This window comes from Balaenoptera physalus (genome assembly GCF_965194825.1).
Source record: "Balaenoptera physalus genome assembly, chromosome: 17".
In the NCBI taxonomy this organism is placed as follows: domain Eukaryota; kingdom Metazoa; phylum Chordata; class Mammalia; order Artiodactyla; family Balaenopteridae; genus Balaenoptera; species Balaenoptera physalus.
In genome coordinates, this window is record NC_138895.1 from 29254725 (window position 1) to 29279612 (window position 24888).

Sequence of the window (24888 nt, forward strand, 5' to 3'; positions counted from 1 at the left end):
ACTGTCTTGAAATTCCAATTTTGATTAACTCTCACAAGAAAGTACAATGAAAAAACCAACATTAGTTTTCAAGACCACAAGGCCAAACCTATTAAACATTTCACTTTGCAAATTCTAACTAGTGTTTATGTGAAATTATGTGCTATTGTGCAAGTGTTTAATTTATTACTTTGCACAGTCTTTTTAAAATTTTAATTAATGACAACCCATTTTAAAACTCTATGCATAAATAGTAACAATATGATGAATTCCTGGATTGTTGGCCTTGTTTGGTATAAAGGCTTTATTAAAAAACTTTACCTGTATCATTACTGTATCAAATAACATGAAATTTAGTTACCAATCTTCTAACCACATATAGCAGAAAAAGAGAGATGGAAACAATTTCGTGAATTGGCACAGGATAGTAGTTTACTAATACAAATAATTATGCAGAATATAACCTCTATTAACCACAAACTACAGCGGCACACTATCACAGTGAAGCAGAAAATGGCCCAGATATGCCAACTCAGTAGCCTTTCTAATCCAACACTGACATATTTGAGCTCAGAGTCTAAGGGCATTTGCATTGATGTTTGCTTGGATTTTCCAAACCATCTCAGTTCTTGATTCCACATCGCTATTGTGTGGATCAAATAATCCCTGGTCACAAAAATACGCTGGGGAGTGACTCCCCTGGCGTCCAGGTTATGAGTGTGGTTAGTCATTCCACATGCCTTGGGGATGAGCTATCTTTACCATGATGAGAGATTTCCTTTTCAAGTTTTGTAATCCCCAGATACAAAAGCCTAACATCAATAAAAGTCAAAGTAATTAAGAAAAGGTATATTACAACCTTGTTCAAGACAGCACTGGAATTAGACTTATCTCTTCTTGCTGTCTTTTTTAGAAATAAAATTAATACTGACCTGGAACAAAGAAAAAAATTTATATACTCTTAAAACTGTAAATATCTACTACACTGGTTTCTCAGTGTGAACTACAACCAGACGTTTAAAAATATATCTTCGACATGTGCACGCTGGATACGCCAGTTCTATTCTCCTTTTGTGTGGGTTATCGTACTATAAAACAACTTGGGAGGGGGAGAAAAAAATACAAAGCAATTCTGGAAAATTTTCCGCTCTCTTTTCTTCCAGTCTTTCATTATGTCTTGGAAAATGAGGTCATACGTTTTACACAATATGACTCACTTTATGTTCGTGGCCTTCCAACACTCCAGAAGGTTCTCGACTTTTCGTGAGCAGACTTACAGCTCACGCAGTCGGTAAATCAGGCTCCTGCTCTGCGGTAACTTGCATCCAGGTCTCTCCCCGATTCCCGAGACCCAGCCCTCGGAGCCCTGAGGACCAAAGGGACCCACGAGGTTAAGAAATGCTGCCTGGTGTGGTTCAGGGATCTGGCATCGTCAATCTCTCAAGAATAACAGAGTTAGAGAACCTGCCCTCCGGCCTCTTTCTTCCCATCCTTTGCTGCTAGGATTTTACAAGTTGCCTGCAAGGGAGTCAAACATGGGTCAGGCAAACAAACGTGTTCTTTCCAGCCACCGAAACCGGATCGCTGGAGCGAAATAAACCCGCAGAAGCATCTGGAGACCGCAGCCAGACCGGCAGCCTGCGCTAAAAGCAACTTCTAAGTGAGGCTGCAAGTGCCGGCGGGGTGCAGATTTCAGTTGGATGCTAAGCACAACTACCACGCCCCATCCCCCCTTACCAAAAAAAAAAAAAAAAAAAAAAAAAAAGCTTGGAGGAGGGAGGGAGGGAGGAGGAGGAGGCGAAAGTCGCCGGCATTTCTGCACATCGGCGCCCGGGGTTAGAGAGCCGTGCAGCTTTAGGAGCCGGGAGGGAGGAATAGAAGGGCCAGAAGAAGCGCTCCCAGGGAGAGGGGAGGGGAGGGGAGGGGGAGGCGGAGGGAGAGGTGAGGGGAAGGATGCCCTCCGCCCATCTCCCCCCACCCCGACAGCTGTCCAACTATTGGAATTCATTGGCTTCCCCACTCCGCCTCCCAAATACCACCCCAATCCTGTTTAGCCCCCCACCCCACCCTCGCTGACCTAATAAGGCCGTGCAAGTGTGGGGGGACCTATATAAAAGGTGAGGGCTCACGGGGACTGTGCACGGCGGAGGAGAGAAGGCAGCAGCCGTCCAGTGCCCAAGAAAACGACCATGGCCAAGGAGTGGGGCTACGCCGACCACAACGGTGAGTGTGGGCAGCGGCTGCCGGTCAGTCCGGGATGGTGCTGCTCAGAAAGTGCGCAACTCCAGCAAGTGCGGTGGCGCGGATGGAAACTAACATTTACCGGGCACTTCCCGAGTGCCAAACACTGCTGACCCTTTTACTTTTTATCTGATTTAGTTCTCCGTGGTGTGGAGCTGTTATTACTCCCATTGGAGGAAACTGAAGCGCAGAGAGGTTCGGTAACTAGCCCAGATCGCAGTGCCTCTGACGGAGAAGTCAGACCACCGAGGGCCAGTTCTCACTGTCCCCTTCTCCGTGATACTGGGCAAGCACTTAACCTCTCTGAGCCTGGTATTGGTCTAAGCTGCTCTGCCTGCAGCTCCTGCTTACCCATGGGAAAAGGAATATGGATATGCTCTGAAATCTACTTAGGGTCAGTGTTATTTTATTCCAGCTCTATGACAGAAGATGGCATTGGTAAAACATGTGATGAAGTCCACTTCAAAAATAAGGCTTTGAGGCTATATTTGAGCAAATACACGGAAAATTTGAGGAAATACATGGAGTTAAGTATAGTCTCCAGGTACACTATTAACAAAACTATGAACAGGTCTTAAACACTAAGCCTTGTATTGCCCAATCTGATATTCAAGACCTTTTTATAATCACTGGCTAGCCTCTGTGTATTTTGCTGGTTTAGTCACTTAGAAAGAGGGCTTGGATTGTGCCACCAAATAAATAAATCCCCTCAATTTGATTTCCCAGGTCCTGACCACTGGCATGAACTTTACCCGATTGCCAAGGGAGACAACCAGTCGCCCATTGAATTGCACACTAAAGACATCAAGCACGACCCTTCCCTGAAGCCATGGTCAGCATCTTATGACCCCGGCTCTGCCAAGACCATCCTGAACAATGGGAAAACCTGCAGGGTTGTGTTTGATGATACTTATGACAGGTCAAGTAAGTATCACACTTAGGTAGAGACACGTGAACATTTTCAACATCCATATTGGCAAAATGTGATTTATGACACAGCAACAGAATTGGTGGGAAGCAGGGGGCACTTCTTCTCTGAAAAAGGAGATGACATTTGACTTTGCTCTAGTCTTGAAGAATTATATTTATACATAGAAGAGGAATGTCTCACTCTCTAATGCTGGTCACGCAGGCTGCTACAAAATGGCCCCATGCCCAAGCTAAAAGTTGGCAATGCATTCCTGAAATGAAGCTTGATAGGGAGGTGATGGTAATGAGTCCAAATGAGTGTTCTTCAGGCTCTGATGGTCTACACCTGAGGGTTTTTTTGCTTCCTAACCAAGGCCTGGAGAGCAAGGCTCCCAGTCCCAAAAGTAGCATAGATTCCATTCTACAGAGCAAGGAACATAGCAAAGAAACCAAGTAGGTACTCTCTTCCTCTGCTGTGTGGGTAGGGGCCAATCCAGGGGAGAGAGTAGACCCACTGTATGAATCAAGAAGACTTGCCTTCAGTGCTTCAGTGGGGTTCATCTGACTAATCATTTTGGTGAGTGTTTTTGAAGAATCTGACAATTTCTTCTTGAGTTGTGATTTGTATTTGTGTGAAAATGAAAAATCTCATGTTTAAAAAAATCTCTTTATTTCACCTACACTATTAAGCAAATCAATGAAATAAAAGAAGGCTAATTAGAAATGCTTTATTTCACTGTGAATGAAGTAAGAATCTACCTTTAGCATTTTGGTGCTTGATATACAGTAATACATTTTCCTATAACCACATTTGTAAAAAATTTAAAATTATCCTTACTGATGTATAGGAATGAATATTCTCAACGATGTTGTAATTAAAGAGTAATAGTTATAATTTCTACCTACTAGCAGGTTCCAGGTAAGGAATATCATAAAAATATATTTTCTTAAACAATAATCTCGTTGGTATCTGCTACTTTTTTTCTCTTATCCATTTAAATCAAGTTCCATTCTGAAGGATTAGTAACAAAATTAAACAGTATCTGTTAGGTTGGATCACATGAAAATGACTTTTTGTAAGCAAAAATGATTGACTATTGACAATTTCATATAATTCATCCTAATAAATTGGACTCATATGACCAAATAATAACTGTTCCTAGTGGTTGGGTAGAAAAAATGCAATTAATCAAACTAGTCGTTCCTACATGACCAAGCTTACACAAGCCTCATTCTATTGTTTTAGACCTATACTATGGCTTTCAATGCGCCATTTCAGCACCAACAGTTGGTAAATCTTTTCTAGAATAGCTACCCTCTGAATTCCATTTTGATCTAGCTTATGTTGCTAAATTTTGATTTTAGGGTTTCTGTATAGTTTCCAATATCCTTTAGAAAATATTTGAACTTCTAAATCACTCCCCAGGCTGAATGAAGTGAAACCAAGTTAAGTGCCAGGTTGAGGTATTTGGACAACAAACTCACATTCATGCTATGGAGAATCATCTCGTTTAGGGGTCCACAGTGATTGATTCCCTGGGAAACTTCTGAATTTTCCATTTCATCTCATTTGAGTAAACACAGTCTGAATTAGACATGGATGAGAGCTCTTGCCTGTAGTACTGAAGAAAAGTGTAGTGAGGCGAGACATGGAGAAGGAATTCACATTTGTTCAGTGATGACTCTGCTGGGCACTGTGATGAGCAGTTTAAAGCCCTTAATCTCATTTAATCCTCACAGCAGCTCTGAAAGGTCAGTATTATTATCACCTTCAGAGAGATGCAGAAATGGGTTCAGAGAAGTTTAGCAATTTGCCTGAGATCACACAACTAGCAGGGGGTGGGGCCGGGATTGAAACCTAAGTCTGCCTGGCTCTCAAATATCCTGTTCTCCCCAGTGCACCACACAACAGACCTGTGCTTTGGTTGTTTTCATTGCCCATCTCCTGTTTTAATTTTATTTTCATACATGCTAAATTGACATTTAAAAAATAATAAAACAAGCAAACAAAATCAGAAAGACAGAGAAGAGAAAGCATTTATTTTGATATAACCCAAGACTTGACTTTGTGAGAAAGAGACCAGTGTGCTTGGGAATGGCACCATCAGCCCAGCCCATCAAGCTTGGGCTATACGGGCTGTTTAAAGCAGGGCTCTGTAAAAGAAGTGTGAGTTCACTGCTGACCTAGCTTCTCTGAATCACAGTGCTGAGAGGTGGTCCTCTCACTGCACCCTACCGGCTTCGCCAGTTTCATCTTCACTGGGGCTCCTCGGATGATCACGGCTCTGAGCACAGCGTGGATGGAGTCAAGTATGCAGCGGAGGTAGGAGGAATTGCCATTACCTACTCTGGATCTCACCCAGTGAAAACTGAAAACTGAACGATAATGACAGAATAGCATCCAATGCGTTTGCTTCAAGCCTGTAGTTATGAAAAGAGCTGCAATAGTTTAGCATAAACTGAAGCTGCCAAACATTCTAGGTTAGACAGTTAAGAGAGTGTAGGTGAGTTAGTGTCACGCATGAAGAATTTCAAGGTTGTATTTAGAAATTGGATAGCAGCTTAATAATAATATTTTTTAAAAAGCCAGGGACCTGACTGGAACTGAAAAGATAATGGTAGCTAATACTTATTAAGTGCCTACAAGTACTAACTCATTTGATCCTCTCAGCACACTATGAGATGGGCTACAGACAAGGAAACTGAGGCACAGGAAGGTTACATAACAAAGTCACACAGCGCATGAATGCTAGACCTGTGCTCTACCTTATGCTGATTGGCGTCATAGTTCATCATCCTGCCCAGTGCTCTAAGCTGCCTCTTTTACAAGACTGTGGTGCTTTAAAAATAGCACTTAGTAATTCTGGCTAATGCTCATGCTCTAGTCTCTTAATGAAGGGTATGCATATGTGTGTGTATGTGTGTGTGATTTTATATGTACATATGTACTTATACAGAGATAGCTAGATATAGATACACACAATTTAATATGAACAAATACTACTCTCTGTTCCAGTTAACCCATTAACGGAAACCCAGGATTTGTAGCTCAGATCAAGGCATCAAATTACAAGGAAATAAGACAAGCCTCCTGCATGTTCTCTGTATAAAGCCAAGCCTATAAGGGGTGACAAATGCCCTGGAGGTGAGGATAATTCCGTTTGTACTGCCAAACTCTTCCAGAGGCAGACTCTGGTCAACCATAGCAGCTGAGACAGAAACCTTGGAGCCACCTGTGGACACTCTCTTAGGCAGCATCATTAGGCAGCCTAACTAAATTTGACTAAACAGTTAAACTAAACTATAGGAGACCCAAAGTACTTCCCTGTGATCATTTCTCTACAGCCCATCTAGACAGCCAGTGACAGGATAAATTAATTGAGAATGCCTTCCAGGCATCTTCCCCCACAAATGGGGAAAGTTTAGTATATTCCTTACAAATGTGGGCAAGGCTTGCAGTTCGGTCTTTACATGTGGGATTATCTCACACTTTTGGTCTTGAATAAAATACTTCTAAATTGCCATGAACTATTGTATTCTCTTGCCATTCTATATAATGCAATGTGAAAAATTTGACTAATTTAACTAGTGTCTATGTTAGCACCTTAACATTATTAAGGTAAGGTGACCACCCGGTTCTAGACCATTTGTTGCTGAAAGGAGAGAGGCATGAAGACACCTAAGAATTTGTCCCCTTATTTTTCCTCTCCTACTTCCCAGTTAATTGTGACTTTAGAATGCTAGCAGATTCCTGTTTATAACTCTGTGTTTCACTGTTTGATTTGGTCAGAAAAAGGACTAATGTTATACAAAGCTAAAATAATATTTTGAATTGGTTTAACGAAAGATCAGTTTTCACCAATTCTACCTATCATAACTTTTCATTTGAACCATTAAAAGTCTTACCAAAATATTGCATGTTAACTTTTAGAATTCTGTCAACTTCTGTGAGAGTGTTCAGCAACCTTAGACTGTATAATTATTGGGTTTATTGTGAATAATTTTATACTTATTTCCTTATTTTAGGAATTTACCTCATAACCTCTGTTCTATGGTTTCAGCTTCATTTGGTTCACTGGAATTCAAAGTATAACAGTTTTGCAAGTGCTCTGAAGCAACCTGATGGAGTAGCTGTGATTGGCATTTTTCTGAAGGTAAGGTAAAAATTGACCATGTATTTTTTTCAAAGTTTAGTTCCTTATCAATGCTTAAGTTTTACTCCCTCCTTTTATTTAACGGGGAGAGAGGAATGAATTTCAGTATTCATTCAACTATTCAAGATATTTCTGTTAAGATCAGTTCAAAATTTTTTGCTCTCCCTTAAAAGAGTAACTTTTGCCATACTTCAGTACCCCTAGCACTTCTAAATTTTCTTAAGATGCAGGATGTATGTGTGTGTGTGCGTGTGTGTATGTGTGTGGTGTGTGTGTGTAGGGGCGGTGGAGATGGAGCCTTTGAAGGAGCTTATTTCACTGGCAGTGAGGGCAAGGGCAGCCTTGTTCATTACCCTTTCCTGCTACTCCATGTCAATTGCAGTGGAAACCAGAAAAGCCAATGTTGGGAACGTCTGTGATGCCGTGTCCCTGGCTGGACATCCACTCGGCTTAGGGTGGCCACCAATCACATGATCCCAGACTAAGATAGCACATGGAATGTGTGTGTTGTTGAGCCAGCCTTGGTTTAGAGAGGACTTGGTGTCATTAACACATGAATTTAGTGGTAACATAACCAAGATTTTAAGCCAGAGGTGAAAATCTAGCTTCTTTCTTTTTGAATGACCTAATTTGTTTTATGTTCTGAATTCATTGGGTCATTTTCAGTGCTTGAACACAGTACTACAGGAAGTGGAGTGGGTCTGAGCAGAAAGACAACGAGTTTAGTTTTAGATACACTGAGTCCATCCTAGCTCTAATTCTATTAAAAAGAAAAGTAGACTGACTTCACAGAGAAGGTCAAGGATATAGATGTAAATCAACATGTAATTTGTGGTTTTGTACTTCAGAGGTCTGGAGTCCAAGTTTAGTTCAGAAAATATATACTCTAAAATCTTGGGGGGGGGGAAATAAACTTATGTTTTTGCTTAGTACAAGATATTCTGACAGATTTATAAACACTAGTTGTAGATGGATGGATTAAAATTAGTTTTTAAGACAATCCTAAATTATGGAGAAGAGAAAAATATAGTTGTTGGTTTACTTTTTCTTTTTTTTTTACAGATAGGACATGAGAAAGGCGAGTTCCAGCTGCTCCTTGATGCGCTGGACAAAATTAAGACAAAGGTAAAAAAAAATCATTTTCCCTCCCAGACCATAAAAGCAGGGTATGTCAATTTTTTTCTTTTTACATTTTCAAGCGTATTTCTTTCACCTAAAATCTGTTAGTAAGTTTGATGAATATGCTAAGCATACATATAAAAGCAAATGCTATTATATTTGTATGTATATTTTTATGGTTTATAGGTTTTAGAGCGGTTTCACATACATAAGTTTATTTAATCCTCATAGTCAACCTGTCAGATAACTACATTTTTAATGAAGTGTTTGAGAGAAAAGTTGAGTGGTGTTACCCTGCCCAATACACACACACACACACACACACACACACACACTTACACACATGCAGAGGTACTAAATGTTTGGGTCTTAGTGTTTCCCTTTCTCTCCTGCGTGGCACCTGTATATTTTAAATCTTAACAGTAGATTCTTCTACTTAGCAGACTCACTTTAATTCTTTCTGTTCTAATCAAACGCTTTATAGTTTTACCACCAGAGAAAGTAAGTATTCTGAGTATGATACTCAATAGAAATGCAAGCCTGTTTTGTATCATCAAGAACCACAGCATTAACTTGTATGATATATTTCTGTTACAGTTTAGAATGAGTTTGTCCTTTTTCTTGAGAAATGATAGATTTATAGTGCTACCTAGAGTGAATAAGGAATAAAATTGACTGTGGCAAAGTCATACCATGCAAACCGGCCTCCCCCATCTGCCCTTTATATCTGAAAGGCACGTCCTTGTTCACAAGCTCCGTTTTCTCTGTTGCATTTGAAATCCATTCTCCCCAAACGGTGAGACGCTGGGGCAGGCGATGCGCATGCGCCCACTCACCGCGCTGGGTCCCCGCTGTCTCCCAGGGCAAGGAGGCGCCCTTCACGAACTTCGACCCGTCCTGCCTGTTCCCCGCCTGCCGAGACTACTGGACCTACCACGGCTCCTTCACCACGCCGCCCTGCGAGGAGTGCATCGTGTGGCTTCTGCTGAAGGAGCCGGTCACCGTGAGCCCCGAACAGGTGAGCGGCGGCCGCGGGCCGGCCTTGAGAGCACGCTGACTTACCGTCGCCGGCGGGCTCTGTGAGATACAGACGCTAAACTGAAAATATAAGGCAATAGATGCTTACCGAACAGCTCTGCGACTGGAGATTTCATAGTTTGCCCCGGTTAATTACGATCAGCCTGTTTAACTTTCTAAAGCTCAACTTCCAAAGGGTACCAGGCTAAATGCAAGAACATTTAAAGGTGGCGGTGATGCTGAACAATGCCCAAGTTTGTGCTCTAGAAACACTGAAGGGTACAGATCCATATGAGTTAGACTTTGCTAATTTGGAGAACTCCCAAATACTGAGCCCTGTTTAGGAGATGGAATGGTAAATACAGGCCCGGGGATAAGATGCTAGTGGAAGGGATTGAATATCCTTGTGAGGTGTGTACTGGTTCCCCAGTTTTACAGCTAAGCAGGCTGAGGCTCAGATAGGTTAAGCAGTTTGCTCATGATCGCACAGCCAAGGGCAGGATCTGAGATTGCACCTCCAGTCTGTCTTCTTTCAATACCTTCGACCTCTCTCCTCAGGCCTCCCTTCTAAGTGTTCATGTAAATTGACTTCATTAACTTATGCAATGAAGGGCCAATTGAGCTTATTATTTGCACTGTCTTCCACTCCTACATAAGGGATAGATTTCATACTGATCTGTCAAATTAAAATAATTGTTTCAGAATTCAGGAGGAAAAGGTTTTGACCAGAGGGTATGGTGATCCTGTATAAAAGGAAGAAAAGTGTTTTTACAAATTAAAAAAAAAAAAAAAAAGGTTTTTGTTACTCAGAACCAAATAACTCTGGACTGGACATTGGAGACAGGTTTTGTAGTTTGCTTGTTTAGAAAGCTGGCGATTTCTAACTCTTTGTCACACGCTTAATGTGTCCACTTGGTCCAAATGTCATGCTGACAGCCTTCCCTCGCCCATTGCAGATGGCCAAGCTGCGGGGCCTCTACTCCAGCGCGGAAAATGAGCCCCCAGTGCACCTGGTGAGGAACTGGCGCCCTCCACAGCCTGTCAAAGGCAGGATAGTGAAGGCCTCCTTCAAGTGAGGCTGCTGGAGCTTGCCCTCTTCAGGAAAGGAAACCGACAGTGCAGAGCTTGGTTCCTTGCCTCCTTTTGGTGCTTCTTACTCCAAGTATATTTCACTTTTCCATACCAAGCAATGAAGATGAGAGATGTGATCACCGAGAAACTGGAATTAACTATTGACAAGATCTAATATGAAAGCATTTGGCCTTTTTAATCATCACCTTTCCTGTAAAAACAGCATTTCTAGTAAGGTTTCAAAGAAGAAGAAACAGAGTTGGAAGAGGAAAGGTAGAGAAAAATGGCTGTTGGGCACTGTTTTTGTGTCATCTTAAATTTCACAGAACTTCAGTTTACTCTTTTCATGTTACGAGTTATCCATCTTAAAGAAATAATGAGTAATTATATACATGGGGGTAGAGGTGTCTGAAGATCGTATAGCAATTCAGCATAAGCCAGAAATTAAAATGACTGTGGATACCGAGAACTGAGATGGTGATGTGTTTTAACCTTTAAATAAAACCAATAGGAGGTCCATCACTTATTCACATTTAAACTACTGTAAAGATTGCCTGATTTTGATTATCAATGAAAGTAAAATACACTGACTAGGAATTTTATTAAAAAATTGACCCATTATTTGAATGCTTTCTTCATAAAGATGTTGACTTTATCCTAATATTTTTCTTTACCTGAAGGAGGGCCATTTATTTTTCATTTTACTGCTTTTATCTTTGCATGCTTATTAAAATAAAAACTGCCTCTGATATCTTTCTAATTTGAGCGTGGGATTAATGATTCCTAGAACATGCAGGAGTGAATGCCTGCACTTGAAGTAAAAGCAGTTGTACTGATCATCAAAACTAATAAAGACATGAATGTAAACAGTTGAGTGTTGTGTTTTTTAAGGAGGGAGAACATTGTAAGTTTGTTTTTATAACTGAAGTGACTCAACTTCTGAGTTGGATTGGAAGCTACATTCCTTGTAGAGCAGCTGAAGCAATTACTGGGGGCCTTCCGAGGAGATTGCAGACAGAAGAGGAATGTGTAGCCATACATTTGACAGTGTGGACTAATTTCCAGAGGCCTCAAAGTTGGTTTAGGATTCTGGGGTGCATACCAGTACCATGATTGCTAACTTAGGGGCATGGAATCAACTCAGACTGTAGCCTTTATGTCCTTATTTTTTTTAAATGTGCATCAAGATAACACCAGTCTAACACTGAAAAAATCCATACATTGAGACCTTCAAAAATATCTTTAGACATAAAGTCTAATTTTGCAGTTAGTGGCTTTGATAAATCTTTTATCACATCACTGGCTAATATGTTAACTTACTTTCAAAAATGGCAGCAATAATTGAATTACCCTAAAGAATGAAAATGGTATTGGGTCAGGAGAGTCCTGCAATGCTGGAAGTCAAGTCATGTGACAGAGTCCTAGGAGGCTAATGTTACTTAATGGTTTACCATTTGGGTGAAGTAAAACCAGGTTGGTCAGTGCAAACTGGTTGTGTTAATTAAACCCCTTGAAATTAGTAGGTGTGGAGCTTTCATCAGTTAGTGGTAATACACAAACTGATTCTCTCAGGGTACTTGGTAATGCTGGGAGCACGGTAAAAATGTACCCAATGTACACTCGTATGTGGTGAAGGAACATATGACTTAATTCTAGCTACAATGGTGCTTACACAAGCTTACACAGGCTGGACAAGTCTGGAACTGTTTTAAGGGAAAATGTCTAATCAAGAGAAGGTATCTCCCTAGACCATGAGCTCCATTAGGGCACAGACATGAATCTTGTACACTTACATCCCCCTTTTTGCCTAGTATGGTGTCTGGCACTTGATAAGCACTCAATAAACATTTGATTTCATGAACATAGATGAACCCAGGACAAATACTCATCTTCTTTAACAACACAGGATTAAGACTAATACTGTTTTTTGCTCATCTCATTCAGTTTGGGTCTCCTTGGAAAGTGATCTCTTTAGCTTCAGGTGGTAGCCTTCCAGTAGAACATATATTCCCTGACCCCCATCCAAGTCATTGCAAATGATCACAATTATCACCCAACTTAAAACTTCCTCTCAACTTCTCCCTGCAACTCAAAGTGCTGAATTATTATAAATGTCCATTAGAATATTGAAACCACACTTGTGTCCTTATTCAGTAGGGGGACAATTTTCCTGATCATTCACAGTCTTCCAAACAATTACATTTTAGGCATACACAGCCTACAGAGGGGACATGGCTAGGAGCTGCTGTGGTGAAAAATGTTTCCACATCTGCCAACTTTTGTTCTTCAGATATAATCATTTCAGATATTTTAAAACTTCAGCAAAGGGCAGAAACTAATCTGAATGACGTGTGTTACAATAGTCAGATGATTATATCCTTAAAAGTCTATGAATGGGGCATCATCAATAAGAATTTACTGAATATAGGGCATTGCTACATTTTGAGAGGGTGTATATTATTCCTACCCCTTTAATGGGGAGACAGAATATATTTATGAAGAGATAAATAACTATTCAGGACCACTGATCCAAAATTCTTTACGTGCAATCAGTGAATACTTATGCAGATGAATGGGAAGTATTCTACATAGAACATGTAAAACTGAAGATTTTGGTGTCTAACTATAATCATTTACATAATTAAATAAATATGGGTGAAATTGATCAACTATAAACAACTGGATAGATGTGAAAAATTAGTATGTCAGTTACTCAAATAAGAATTGGCACAAATAAAATTGTTCTAAAAGAAATACATATGGTCCAAAACCACATCAGATACCATGTATAAATAAAATTAATGAGATTTTAGTTTCTCCTCTAATACCCTCTTATTTGATACTAAAAAGGAGCTGTGGACATGAGCAAAATACATTATTTTAGCAGACAAAGAATAAGTGAGAAGTAAGAAAAACTGCAAATGTCATATTTTTAGAAATTCTAAAAATTTCAAGTTTAGTATATGAAGATTTAATGATTTTTTTTAAATGACCCCAAGGTAGCACTTAAAGACTTAAAATGCAAATAAGAAGACAAAATCAAGTTTGCATGTTATTTTCATTTAGATCACTGGATGGCAGCAACACATTTAAAAAATTTCATTTAGGTCCCTAGATGACAGCAAAATAATTACAAAAATGGCAAATGAAATGTCATTCACAGAGCAATGAGGGTTTTTATTTTTAAATCCTGAATACCCTATTTCCTTTTCCCAAATGTTCAATATTAACCATCAATATCTATCGCAACAGAAAAGATGGTGAGAGAGTCTTACATATTTCTGATAATTTTTTTTTTAAAACACATGGTCAATCTTTTTCTTAAAAAAAATTAATTAATTAATTTTTGGCTGCATTTAGTCTTCGTTGCTGCACGCAGGCTTTCTCTAGTTGCAGAGAGCAGGGGCTACTCTTCGTTGCGGTGCACGGGCTTCACATTGCGGTGGCTTCTCTTGTTGCAGAGCACAGGCTCTAGGTGCGTGGGCTTCAGTAGTTGTGGCTTGAGGGCTCTAGAGCACAGGCTCAGTAGTTGTGGCTCACGGGCTTAGCTGCTCCACCGCATGTGCGATCTTCCCGCACCAGGGCTCGAACCCGTGTCCCCTGCATTGGCAAGCAGATTCTTAACCACTGTGCCACCAGAGAAGCCCCTTTCCGAGAATTTTCCAAAAGTGAGGCCTGTGTGTTAGTAGTTGGTACACTAAAACTGAGACAAATGAGAAATGAACATTCTACAATCCTGTTCAGTCTTCTGGAGGCCTGGGTACAAGGTACACAGCACTCCCCCAACACGTGGCCTCAGGCAAGTTAACTTCTCTGTGCCTCACTCTCCTCATCTGTGAGCAAGAGTGATAAAAGTACCTGCTCAGAGGGTTAGGTATTAAATGAGTTAATATATGTAAACCTCTTAGAGTAGTTGTTCCAGACATAATAAAACTCTCAACAGCAGTTAACTATTATCTTCTGTAAGTTAATTTTACTTCAACCAAGAAAAATTCCATTGGCTTATTTAATACTTAAAGTCATGTTTCTTTCTTGATGTTTCTATGAGTAAGGTCATGAATCCATGTCTTATCAATTTAGACAAGACTAAGGAGTTAGTTACCATAATGGGCTCCCCTAATGAATTCCCTGTGTGCTTGGCATTGGGGAAATTGTTTCTAAAAATAATGGCGATAACTCTTGTCTGATACTTTTCAGCAGCAAAAACAAGTTGTGGCTCCATTAGAAAACAGCACAAAGCTAGAAGGGGTGATTTGGGGAGGATCAGAAAATTTTCTGGAGGAGGTTTCTATTCCAGAGCTCTGCACCTGACCTTCTGAGGAAATGTATGATTAGCAAAACATCCAAAAGCTAAACCAAAATAGAGAGGTGAGAGAACTATGGTGTTCACTCTGTTTTGCTGACTTTGGAATGTTGGCAGGATAGAGTAGCTCAGAGTGCTGTGTGAAGTGGAAAATCTATCCTCACCATAAGTACAGGAAGTCTCTTGCCATGAAATTAATTTGGGACTTGTCTAGGCATATCATAAATCAGAATCATGAATGAGATGCACAAGTCATCCTGGAGGATGAGTTTATCCATTTTGGGGCAACTCAGCTCCAATTGTACAAAAGGAAATAAAACAGTCGAGGCTTAAAATCCAGGATCCAGGGAATGACTAGAGAACTAATTAACTACTTCAGATTTGAAGGCATTTAATGGCAACCACTTGACAACTTGATGAGGTGGATAATCACAGATAATCAGCAGGAGTAAGAGTGAGTGTAACGGTGGGGTCACAGGGGACCAAGTGCACTACAGAAGCATAAAACCCAGTGATTTAAAAACTAATTTTAGCCAGGTGAGAATCGACTCTGTGCAGTAAATGAGGAATAAGATTCTCCCTTGTATTTAAATTATTCCCAGGTAGAGGAGCCTGGAAGCTCAGGAAAAATATTTTGGCCATTAAATGTACATATTCTGTTTCAGCATACCCGTACATTTCTATCATACTCACTCAGCTCATTTGAAATTTGGGTGGTTACAAACACATTTGTTCAAGGGAAGTCATTCCCCCAAGGACAATTGAGTCCCGTGAAAGTATATGACAAATGGAAGTGTCTGAAAATACAGTGCAACTTGGGTTCAAAGAATTCACACTTCTCCCTCCTGTGTGTGTGATTGGTTTAATGCAACGCAGGACCCCAGAGAAGGGGCCTGACATGGGTAGGGAGATTGTACAAGCCAAGCAGAGAAGATGGAAGGGTGGGGCCCAGCCCAGGGAAGAACTGAGAACTAAGCAAGAAAAGGTGCATTTCGACAGTCAACAATATGGAAACTTTCGTCCAGTGAAGACCTAGGGCTCAGGTTCTTGTACCAGGAATTAATTAATTTTAAGAGTAACAAGATTACTTATCAATTCTATCTGTAATGTAAGTCAGTGTATGCATGTGTGTATGTAAGTGTGATGAGTAGTGGGGGCAGGGAGATTTAGGAGGGTAAGGACTCTCTCTGTCTTGTTATAATACAGAGGCCCCAGTACCTAACACAATTATCTGGAACATAGTCAGTGCTGGAAAAGTACCTGTTGAATGAAGGGAGGAATGGACGGATGGATGGACAGATGGAAGAGGCAGTGAGAGTCCTAAAATAATGAATGCCAATCTAAGTTCCTGAGCTGGTGGGAGCTATGTCCTCATCCTAGGAAGGTCAGTGACTGATATCTGGAAGGGCTCTTGGAGAAAAGCAGGGGTTTCCATTGCTGCCACCCAGGCTTGTCTGTACAGAGAGTGTGGGTGCCAGAAGAGAAACAGTTTTACATATATCCAAACCTTATCATTTGCAAATTTAACTGAGTATAGAAGAGACATATTTTAAGAGATATACAAGGAGATTCTCTACCAGAGTATTTATCTCTTAGCACCCATGTTTCTAATATGCAAACTGAAGGTAGTTGGCAATGAGCCTGTGACATTGGGCTCTGGTGATACTAACTGGCACGATTCATGCTAGTGCTTGAAATTTTATAAATTTGCCTTTATTTTCTCATTTGTCATTTTAGTTCTTCATTTCATTCACCTGTGTGCTCATAGCAATTCCACATACATAATCAAGATAACTCTTTAACTCAAATGCTTGTGTTATGGCCAGAAATGAGCAAAGTATGATACTTTTGAAAATTCAGTAAAGAGTTTCAACTGACAGGTTCCACCCCACCCCAAGCAAATGACGGTCAATTCAGGTAAATGTCCTGCCCTCCACAAACAACACAGACATATACACCACATATATCCTCACACACTTGTAATTACTACCTGGAGCTTTACAATATAGTGGATGATTCTTTGAGAAAAACATTTACTCAGGCAGTGAATTTACCAGAAATCAAACTCAAGTTCTGTTTTGGCAGGTGGGGAGGCGGGGTAGGAAATGCTAGTTGGCAGCTCAATTCATAACTAAAAGTGTAAATCTCTGGTTACCTCTATAATTTTTATTTTAATTTAAAGAAGTATTTTAATGATATTTCGTCAGAGGTCTAATTTCTTTCTTTTAGTTTGTTTTCTCTAACAAAGGGCCTGTTGTCAAGATTGTGAGGCGCACTAAGCCTCTTGTTCTTAGCAGCTTGATATGGAACATAGATTAGGCCCTAGTAGAGGTGGGGAGTTTCAGAGGAATTATGAAATAACCACAAGGAGCAAAGAAGAAAGTTTGCAGCTTGCTAAGATTGTAGTGGTTTTAGCTGGGCAGAAGCATTCAATATTTGATATATAATTTTAAAAGTATTTGCAAGTGACTAAAAAAACCCTTTTCTTTAAAGGATTTCATGCTTTTCAAAAGCAATTATGAGTCGAGTATAAAAGAAATAAAAGTAGGTCAAGGATCTACCTGGAAGCATCAAGGAAGAGAAAAAAAAAATGAAAAGAAAGAGTCCACCTTCAAACATTACTCAAGAGAAATTGTACTAAATGTGGCTGTGACTGCTGAGGAGAAGGCCTTATCGGGCATGGCCATGGTGCCCAGCATACTGGGCATGAAATACATGGTAAATAGTGATATCAGTGTCATTGGAAAGAAGGAAAAGATAGCAGAACCAAGGGCACAGGCGACCTGCAAAACCTGGCCCTGGGTCACCTGGGCCTCTAGGCCAATAGTGGACTCCAGACTCTTTTTGGATGATGTAGCCACTAGGGCTCAGTTTTAGAACATGAACCTCCAATATAGAATTTTTAAAAATGAATTATATACTCACAGTATTATACTGCTATATATGTTATAAAATATAAATAAAGTGGAAATTTTCAGGGAGTGAAAAAATAGCTATTAAGAGAAACATTCTCATGGTTTTTTTTCCTGCCATGGATTGGTCCTTCATGTGCACCCCAAGGTGTGTGCGTTGCGTGTGGAGGCAGCTGGTTTGGCACTGTCCACTAACAAGACCAGCTTAGACAGTCTCCTGCCAGCCAATCAACTTCACTCTGTTCTATGATTCCTCACCTCACTGGGCCACTGTTGCATTCACTGTCTCACCCAGTGGGGATTAGCTGAGTGTAGAAGTAGAAAGGATAACTCTATCATACGTGTTAGAAAAATAGTGCAAATAGGCCCTGTTGTGAATTGTGAGAAGTCTAGCACACAGTTTTGACTGACCAGTTTTGACCTTGGGTTGGGTGGTTTTTTGAATTAGTTATAAACTCTTTTCGCTCAGTCAAAGATGGCCAAAGAAAAAAAACAAGAAAAAGAAGAAACAAAAAGGCATCCCATCATATCAAAGATAACTCAAGGGATATTTACTATACTATTCCTTCTGTCCCTTAAAATATGGAAATTTATTGGGCTTCCCTGGTGGCACAGTGGTTGAGAATCTGCCAATGCAGGGGACACGGGTTCGAGCCCTGGTCTGGGAGGATCCCACGAGCCGTGGAGCAACTAGGCCCGTGAGCCACAATTACTGAGCCTGTGCGTCTGGAGCCTGTGCTCCGCAACAGGAGAGGCCGCGATAGTGAGAGGCCCGTGCACCGCGATGAGGAGTGGCTCCCACTTGCCACAACTGGAGAAAGCCCTCGCACAGAAACGAAGACCCAACACAGCCATAAATAAATAAATTAATTAAAAAAAAAAAGTTCACTGCTCTGCAGCCTTTTAAAATATGGAAATTTATTAATTCAAGTGTGTATTCTATACAAGGCACTATGCTCTAGAGGAAGAGAAAGAGAAGGAAGAAGAGGAAGAAGAAGAGGAGGAGGAGGAAGAAGAAGAAGAAAGAGGAGGAGGAGGAGAAGGAGAAGAAGAAGAAGGAGAAGAAGAAGGAGAAGGAGGAGAAGGAGGAGAAGGAGGAGAAGAGGGAGAAGAGGGAGAAGAAGAAGAAGCAGAAGAAGAAAGAAGAAGAGGAAGAAGGGGAAGAAGAAGAAGAAGGGGAGGAGGAGGAGGAGGAAGGTGGAGAGGGAGGGGAGAGGGAGGGGAGGGGAGGAGGAGGGGGAGGAAGGGAAAGAGAGACAGAGGTACTCAGATATATGGAGAAAATTTGTGTGGAATAACTTTGAAAATGTTCTGGCTTGTAAAACAAAGAAAATTTTTGTGAAGTGGTAAAACAAATGCACATAAGTAATATGAAGCAAAGAAGTATAACGGAAATGCTATGGAGTTGCAACATCAGGAGCAATATTTTTAGGTTATGGACTACTTCTCTTTTATCCCCAAATCCTCATTTAGCCATCCAAAACTTTCAAGATATCTTTTCTTTTTTTTCTTCAAGATATCTTTTCTTGCATAAAATAAACTTACTTTCTGTTTAGGATTAACCTGGATAAGTACAAAATGAGCAAACTACAGAATTATAAAATGTAACCATCTCTGTTTCCTGTGGCCTATCCATATATATTTTAAGATTATAAGAGTGCTGGTTTCCCATTTGTATACTCTTAAGACAGTTTCCAGAAAACCAAATTTATCTGGATCTAAACCTTCCATGGGCTATTATGGCATGAGTGATGCTCTAGAAGCATAAAGTAATTTACTTTACTCCTGTTCTTAAAATGATGGCTAAAGGCTAAGGTTCTCACTGGGGGAAAAGACATAACTACATGGAGACACTTGAGGGCACCCTAACCAACAACCTAAAACAACAACAACAAAAGTCATTAAAAGTATATATTCAAATGTAAAATTTGGGGTGGGAAAGTATGTTTTGCCTCTAGTTTATGACACCAGTGAATCCTGACTCGTGCCCTTGATAAGGGGGAAAAAACTGCTTGTCATGCCTATAATTCCCCTTGCATGGAAAAGTTAAATTGTTCTGGTTACTAAAAGGAAGTCAAAAATTCCCCATTCAAGGTGGTGATTTATAAGCAAATGAGAAGTTTAATCATGTGATAAAGTTACTACTAACATAACCAACTCTCATGATTTAGTAGAAAAGCCATTATTGAAGATATGCTGAAGCAAAGTGAATAAACAATCATTGTAAGGTGCGGACGTGAGATTTTACGCTTTTCTATCCAATCCAACCAACAAAAATGAGTGAGAGCATATTATGGGCAAAGCACTCTCCTAGGGCTCATGTGTTGCTGGATACATACATAACTTTCACAAAAGCATTACCATACAGATACTCTTAAGGCAGGGTTTCATGATCATGGTACTATTAACATTTTGGACTGAGTAATTCTTTGTTACAGGGGGCTGTTATGTGCATTATAGGGTGTTTAGCAGCATTCCTGGATGCCAGTAGCACACTACCCCCCAACAGTTGTGACAAGCAAAATGTCTCCAGACACTGTCAGTTTTGCCCCCAGGTGAGAACCAATGCTCTAAGAAGAGGTGGACTTTTATTAAATTGAATACTTCATGGTGCTACGTGTGGTAGCTGCCATGGAACATAAAATATTTTAAATGTATAATTTGCATTTTTAGTGTAATTGTCTCACTTAATATTTTCATTCCAGTTCTAGTTGATTGAAACAATGTTTGAATTCACCAACTACTCTTAAAAACTAAATAGATTTAATTACTACGGAAACGTTGAAATGTTACTAGTTTCCATGAAAGAAAAAGACACATTTAGGAACTAACTTTTTAAACGTCTGAAAAGCAGTTTACTAAGGGAAGTTGAACTCATCTGTTTATTAGATGTATACTTGGTGCCAGCTCCTGCCACTTTAGTGATTGGTAGGAAACCCGAAAAGTGACAAGTATGTCTATATAACTTTGTTTTACAGAATAGTAATGCATGCATAATCCGAATGCACTGTTACTATATCACCTTGAGGCCACACAGCAGATGGCTAAGTACTCAAACTCTAGAGTGGGACAACCTGGGGCAAACTGACCTACATCTATGCCTCAGGGCTGTGTAAAACTTTCAGAGTCATGCTTGCAGCATAATCAGATTTCCAAAAATGTTATTTTTTTATAAGAGTAGGAACTCCAAACATATTCCTTAAGTAAATGTGAGTTTTTTCATCCAAGTTAGAGAAACAAAAAAGCCAATTCATGATTTTACAATGGGAAGTAGTATAATAATAATTATACCATTTATTAAATAAAGAAAATGTTCCAGAACCATATCTGCTATCTTCCAGATGTTAGTTCTCATCATAATGCTTCAGACCTAGAATTTTCCCCTAATTAACAAATAAAGTAAGTAAAGTTCAGAAGGATCGTGTAGCTCACTCAAGGTGATGGTAACACAGCACGTGAGTGTTAGAGCCAGAATCTGGACTCAGGTCCATCTTCTCAGAAAGTTCATTCCCACTGCACAGTTCTATGCCTCTCTGCTACACTAACAAGAATCCTAACGGAACAGCTAACAACATCAGACATCATGCTAGCTTACGTGACTAAATCACATGAATTTGCCCATCTAACACTCCCAACTACCCTAGGTACTCTTATTACATTTGGATGTAGAAACTGAGGCTTGCGGAGGTGAAATAAATCATCCAAGGCTGAGTAGAGGGTAAGTCGTAGAAGCTGAATCCAAACTCAGGAAACCTGGGCTCTTGGCTACTATGTGATACTGCTTCCCATCCTATGGTAGAAGAGTGTCAAGAGACTCAGAGGCTAAGAAGGAAGCCAGAACCAGGATTAAAATGGCTTGATGGGTCAGGAAAAGGAGTTTTAATCTTTTTGTGAAAAGTCATTGTCAGATGGTCAAAGGCAAGAGAGTGAGGGAACAGCAAGTGCATTCTGGGAACCTCTACAAATTTCCTCATCCATAAAATAAATAATCAGACTAGATAATCTCTAAACTCCTTTTAGTTCTGAAGCACACTATATTATTGCAGTTTGTATCATTTCCTTCCTTCCGACCTCCTGGTGGTTTCCCTGCGCAATTAGTATAAAATCCTTCCGGGGGAGTAGGGTCTGAAAGGCTCTGCGGGTAGCTGCCCCTGCCTGCGTCTGACTTCACCTCCTTGTCTTCTTTTCCTCGATCACAATGCTCCCATCACAAGTTTTTCTGTTCTAGAAATGTCCTTGATCAGGGCCTTTACATTTACTTTTTCCTCTGCTTGAAACGTCCTTCCCCAGATCTTTCCTTAATGGTTCCAGAAATGCCACTGCCTTCAATAGGTCTACCATAACCACTGCACCTACAATAACATCCACCCCGTTATTCATTACCTCACTGGAAATTCACTTTTCTTGTTGCTTATTCATTTATTGTATTCTACCCCCATCCATCCCCATGTAAGCTCCACGAAGGCAGGGACTCTGGATCTGGTGCATGGCTGCAGCTCGTGTGCTGCAGCCTGGCACGTAACAGTACTTGACAGATTTATTGAATGGATGAATGGATAGATGACTCCAGTTTTTACAGCCCACGTAGTACCTAAAAAATAGTAAACACATAACAGGAGTTCAAAAAACATATAATAGTAGTAATGATAACTAGGATTTATCAAGTTCTAAATATCGGCACTGTGCTAAATCTTTTATACAAATTATGTACATTAGTCCTTGCCTACTCTAGCAGGTGGGTAATTTTATTATCCTAGTTTTTCAAATGAGGAAATTGAATCTTTGCAAGACCAAGCAATTTGCCCAAGGTCAGAGTGCTAGTAAATTAGCCCAGATTCAAAACCAAGTCTAATTACAGCACAATGCTATTTGTTAACCGACTGGCTTCTCTGTATAGAGCAACTGCTATTGCCTTCATTTGGATTAGTGACTTCATAATTTCAAAGAGCATTACTTGGGTAGTTACTGGTTGTTTCCTGGGGCTCATGCCAGATAAAAGTGATACATACCTAGGATTCGGAGGTGAATAATGTGATACAGTTCCCCACCTCAGGTGGCTCAGTTTAATAAGAAAAACAAATATGCAAGTGTGCTAGAATGGACTTCTCCATAACCCAAACACTCCTCCCTCTCCCCACAAAAAGCTGCATGCTGCGGAAAGCTCATTCTTCTTGTTTCCCTGAACCTTGCCCAAGTATTTAATTTTGCATTCATTACATTATATTCTAACGGTTTAGCACTGTCTGGGGTGAACTGAAGAGCCACCATTTACTGAGCGCCTTGATGTAGCAGGTGATTTATACATAGTCTCTAATTGAATCCTTACAATAACCCTGAGGTGGGTGTCATTATTCCTACTTCACAAATGAGCAGCCAGCAGCTTCTTGGGGTGGTGGATTACAACTTGATGATCTTAATAGTGTCTGATTAGAATGTGGTATCGAAAATACTTGGATGGATGAATATGTGTGCAAAGACCTACAGGAGCCCCAAGAAGGGATTGGCTCTTAGCCTCCATAGATATTTACTTGAAAACTATGATTGTAACAAACATGAGACTAGTTAACTTTTTATTAACTTATTAGTTTTGTAGTTAAATGTTTAATAAACTATGTCTATTTCACTTTGTAAAATATATTAACAATATCTTTACTTTGAGGGGGGAAAGCAAATACTTTTCCATTTTATTTTATATTTTTAGCAAGATTAATATGTTAGAAGCCTTTTTATTATGATAATTAGAGCATGGACTTCAAGATTTTTATAGTATATTTCCCTGATGTATAGCCTGCCATTTCTTCCTCCTGGGGCAGGAAAAAAGTGCCTTTCTTCAGGTACTGTACAGTTTCTTTATTTAGAATTATTCTTAAATGAACAAGTGTTTCCATCTAGTAGAAACATGGGGACAGGATAATTAATATTTTTTATATTTAAAAATCTAATCTTAGAGTAGTCTTTTGAACATAACTGAATCATGACTGCCTGCTAAGAATGCCCTCAGTAAAATAAAGTTACATTCTGAATGTATCTACATGAAGGCACAAAGCCATCTCCATCATTGAAAAAAAATGGACAGAAAAAAGTATTAAGACAATCATTGTAATAAAAAAAGTTAATAAAAAAATGTAGATCTCTGCTGAATATCCAAAGGTGAGATATATTTTCTGCCCTGCAGTGAGCGTGTGACATTCTCCCCAAGCGCAGCTCTGTGGGGAGGGCGTGCTCCACTGAAAATGAGTTCATTTTCCAGAAGTGAGAGAGAAGGGGGAAACTCACTTGAATAATAAGAATCTATTTTCTGAACTGCAGTTTGGTGGTGTTTGAAGTTTTAGAGATATTTATTAATCAAAATATACTCTTATTACTTCCATGTTAGTAAAGCCACAATCCAGCTCCACAGAAAATGAGAAAGACACAATGATTCCAGCAGATCTGAAAGCCTAGCTACCTTCACAGAATCTTTAGAACCCACTTTAAATTCATAGACTTAGTATTCAACTCTTAGCACTTACCAACTTTACATCCCCAGGGCCTAGTGAAGAGTCTCGTAGAAACTGCAAGGCCCTCTCCTTTTGAATTAAGTAAATATTTCAAAATTATGCAAAGAATCAAAATTATTTTACTGGGCTCCACAAGACACTATGCAGCTACAGAGGCATAAATAAAAGTTTCTTTGTAACTACGAACTACATTTTCTGATGTTACTAGAAATCAAAAATAGCTCACTGCCTAAGAATTCACGGTGACATCAACCAGAAGACCCCAGCACAAAGAGATATACACTTTTCTGGAGTCTTAGGACAAAAGCAAGTAAATCTAAATGTGAATCATATTTGTTTGTGTGGAATTGACTGAAATAAATAGTAAATAATGATTTTGAGATCAACATTGCAAAAATTTACACTAATATTATAATTTATCCTTTTATTTATTATAAGAGTAATATGATGTTAAGGCTGATAGAACTGTGTAAAACTGTGTCCTGCTGCCCCAATTTTAACTCTAATACTATGCTCTCAAAGATCACAGAGATCCACAGGACAGAAAATCCTTCTCCACTTTTTGTGGCAAAGTCCCTTGAGGGAAATGAATTCTGTCCCCACCTCAAAACAGTCCTGACTTACCCATTAGGTACAGGAAAAACAGTGACTCGGGCAACACTTTTAGATATCCGTGAAAATAT

General features: G+C 39.8%; 2 protein-coding genes across 2 annotated transcripts in view; one reads left to right on the forward strand and one right to left on the reverse strand.

Annotated features, from left to right (window-relative positions):
- Window positions 1–24888, reverse strand: part of CA1 (carbonic anhydrase 1) — a 430243-nt gene that overhangs the window by 124025 nt on the left and 281330 nt on the right. The gene's annotated exons all lie outside the window — the stretch shown is intronic.
- On the forward strand, window positions 1843–11357 carry CA3 (carbonic anhydrase 3). Its single transcript, XM_082434052.1, has 7 exons — window positions 1843–2202; window positions 2947–3144; window positions 5334–5452; window positions 7191–7283; window positions 8346–8408; window positions 9265–9420; window positions 10376–11357. Exons 1-7 carry the CDS (start codon window positions 2169–2171, stop codon window positions 10493–10495), a joined length of 783 nt encoding a protein of 260 aa, XP_082290178.1. The 5' UTR covers window positions 1843–2168; the 3' UTR covers window positions 10496–11357.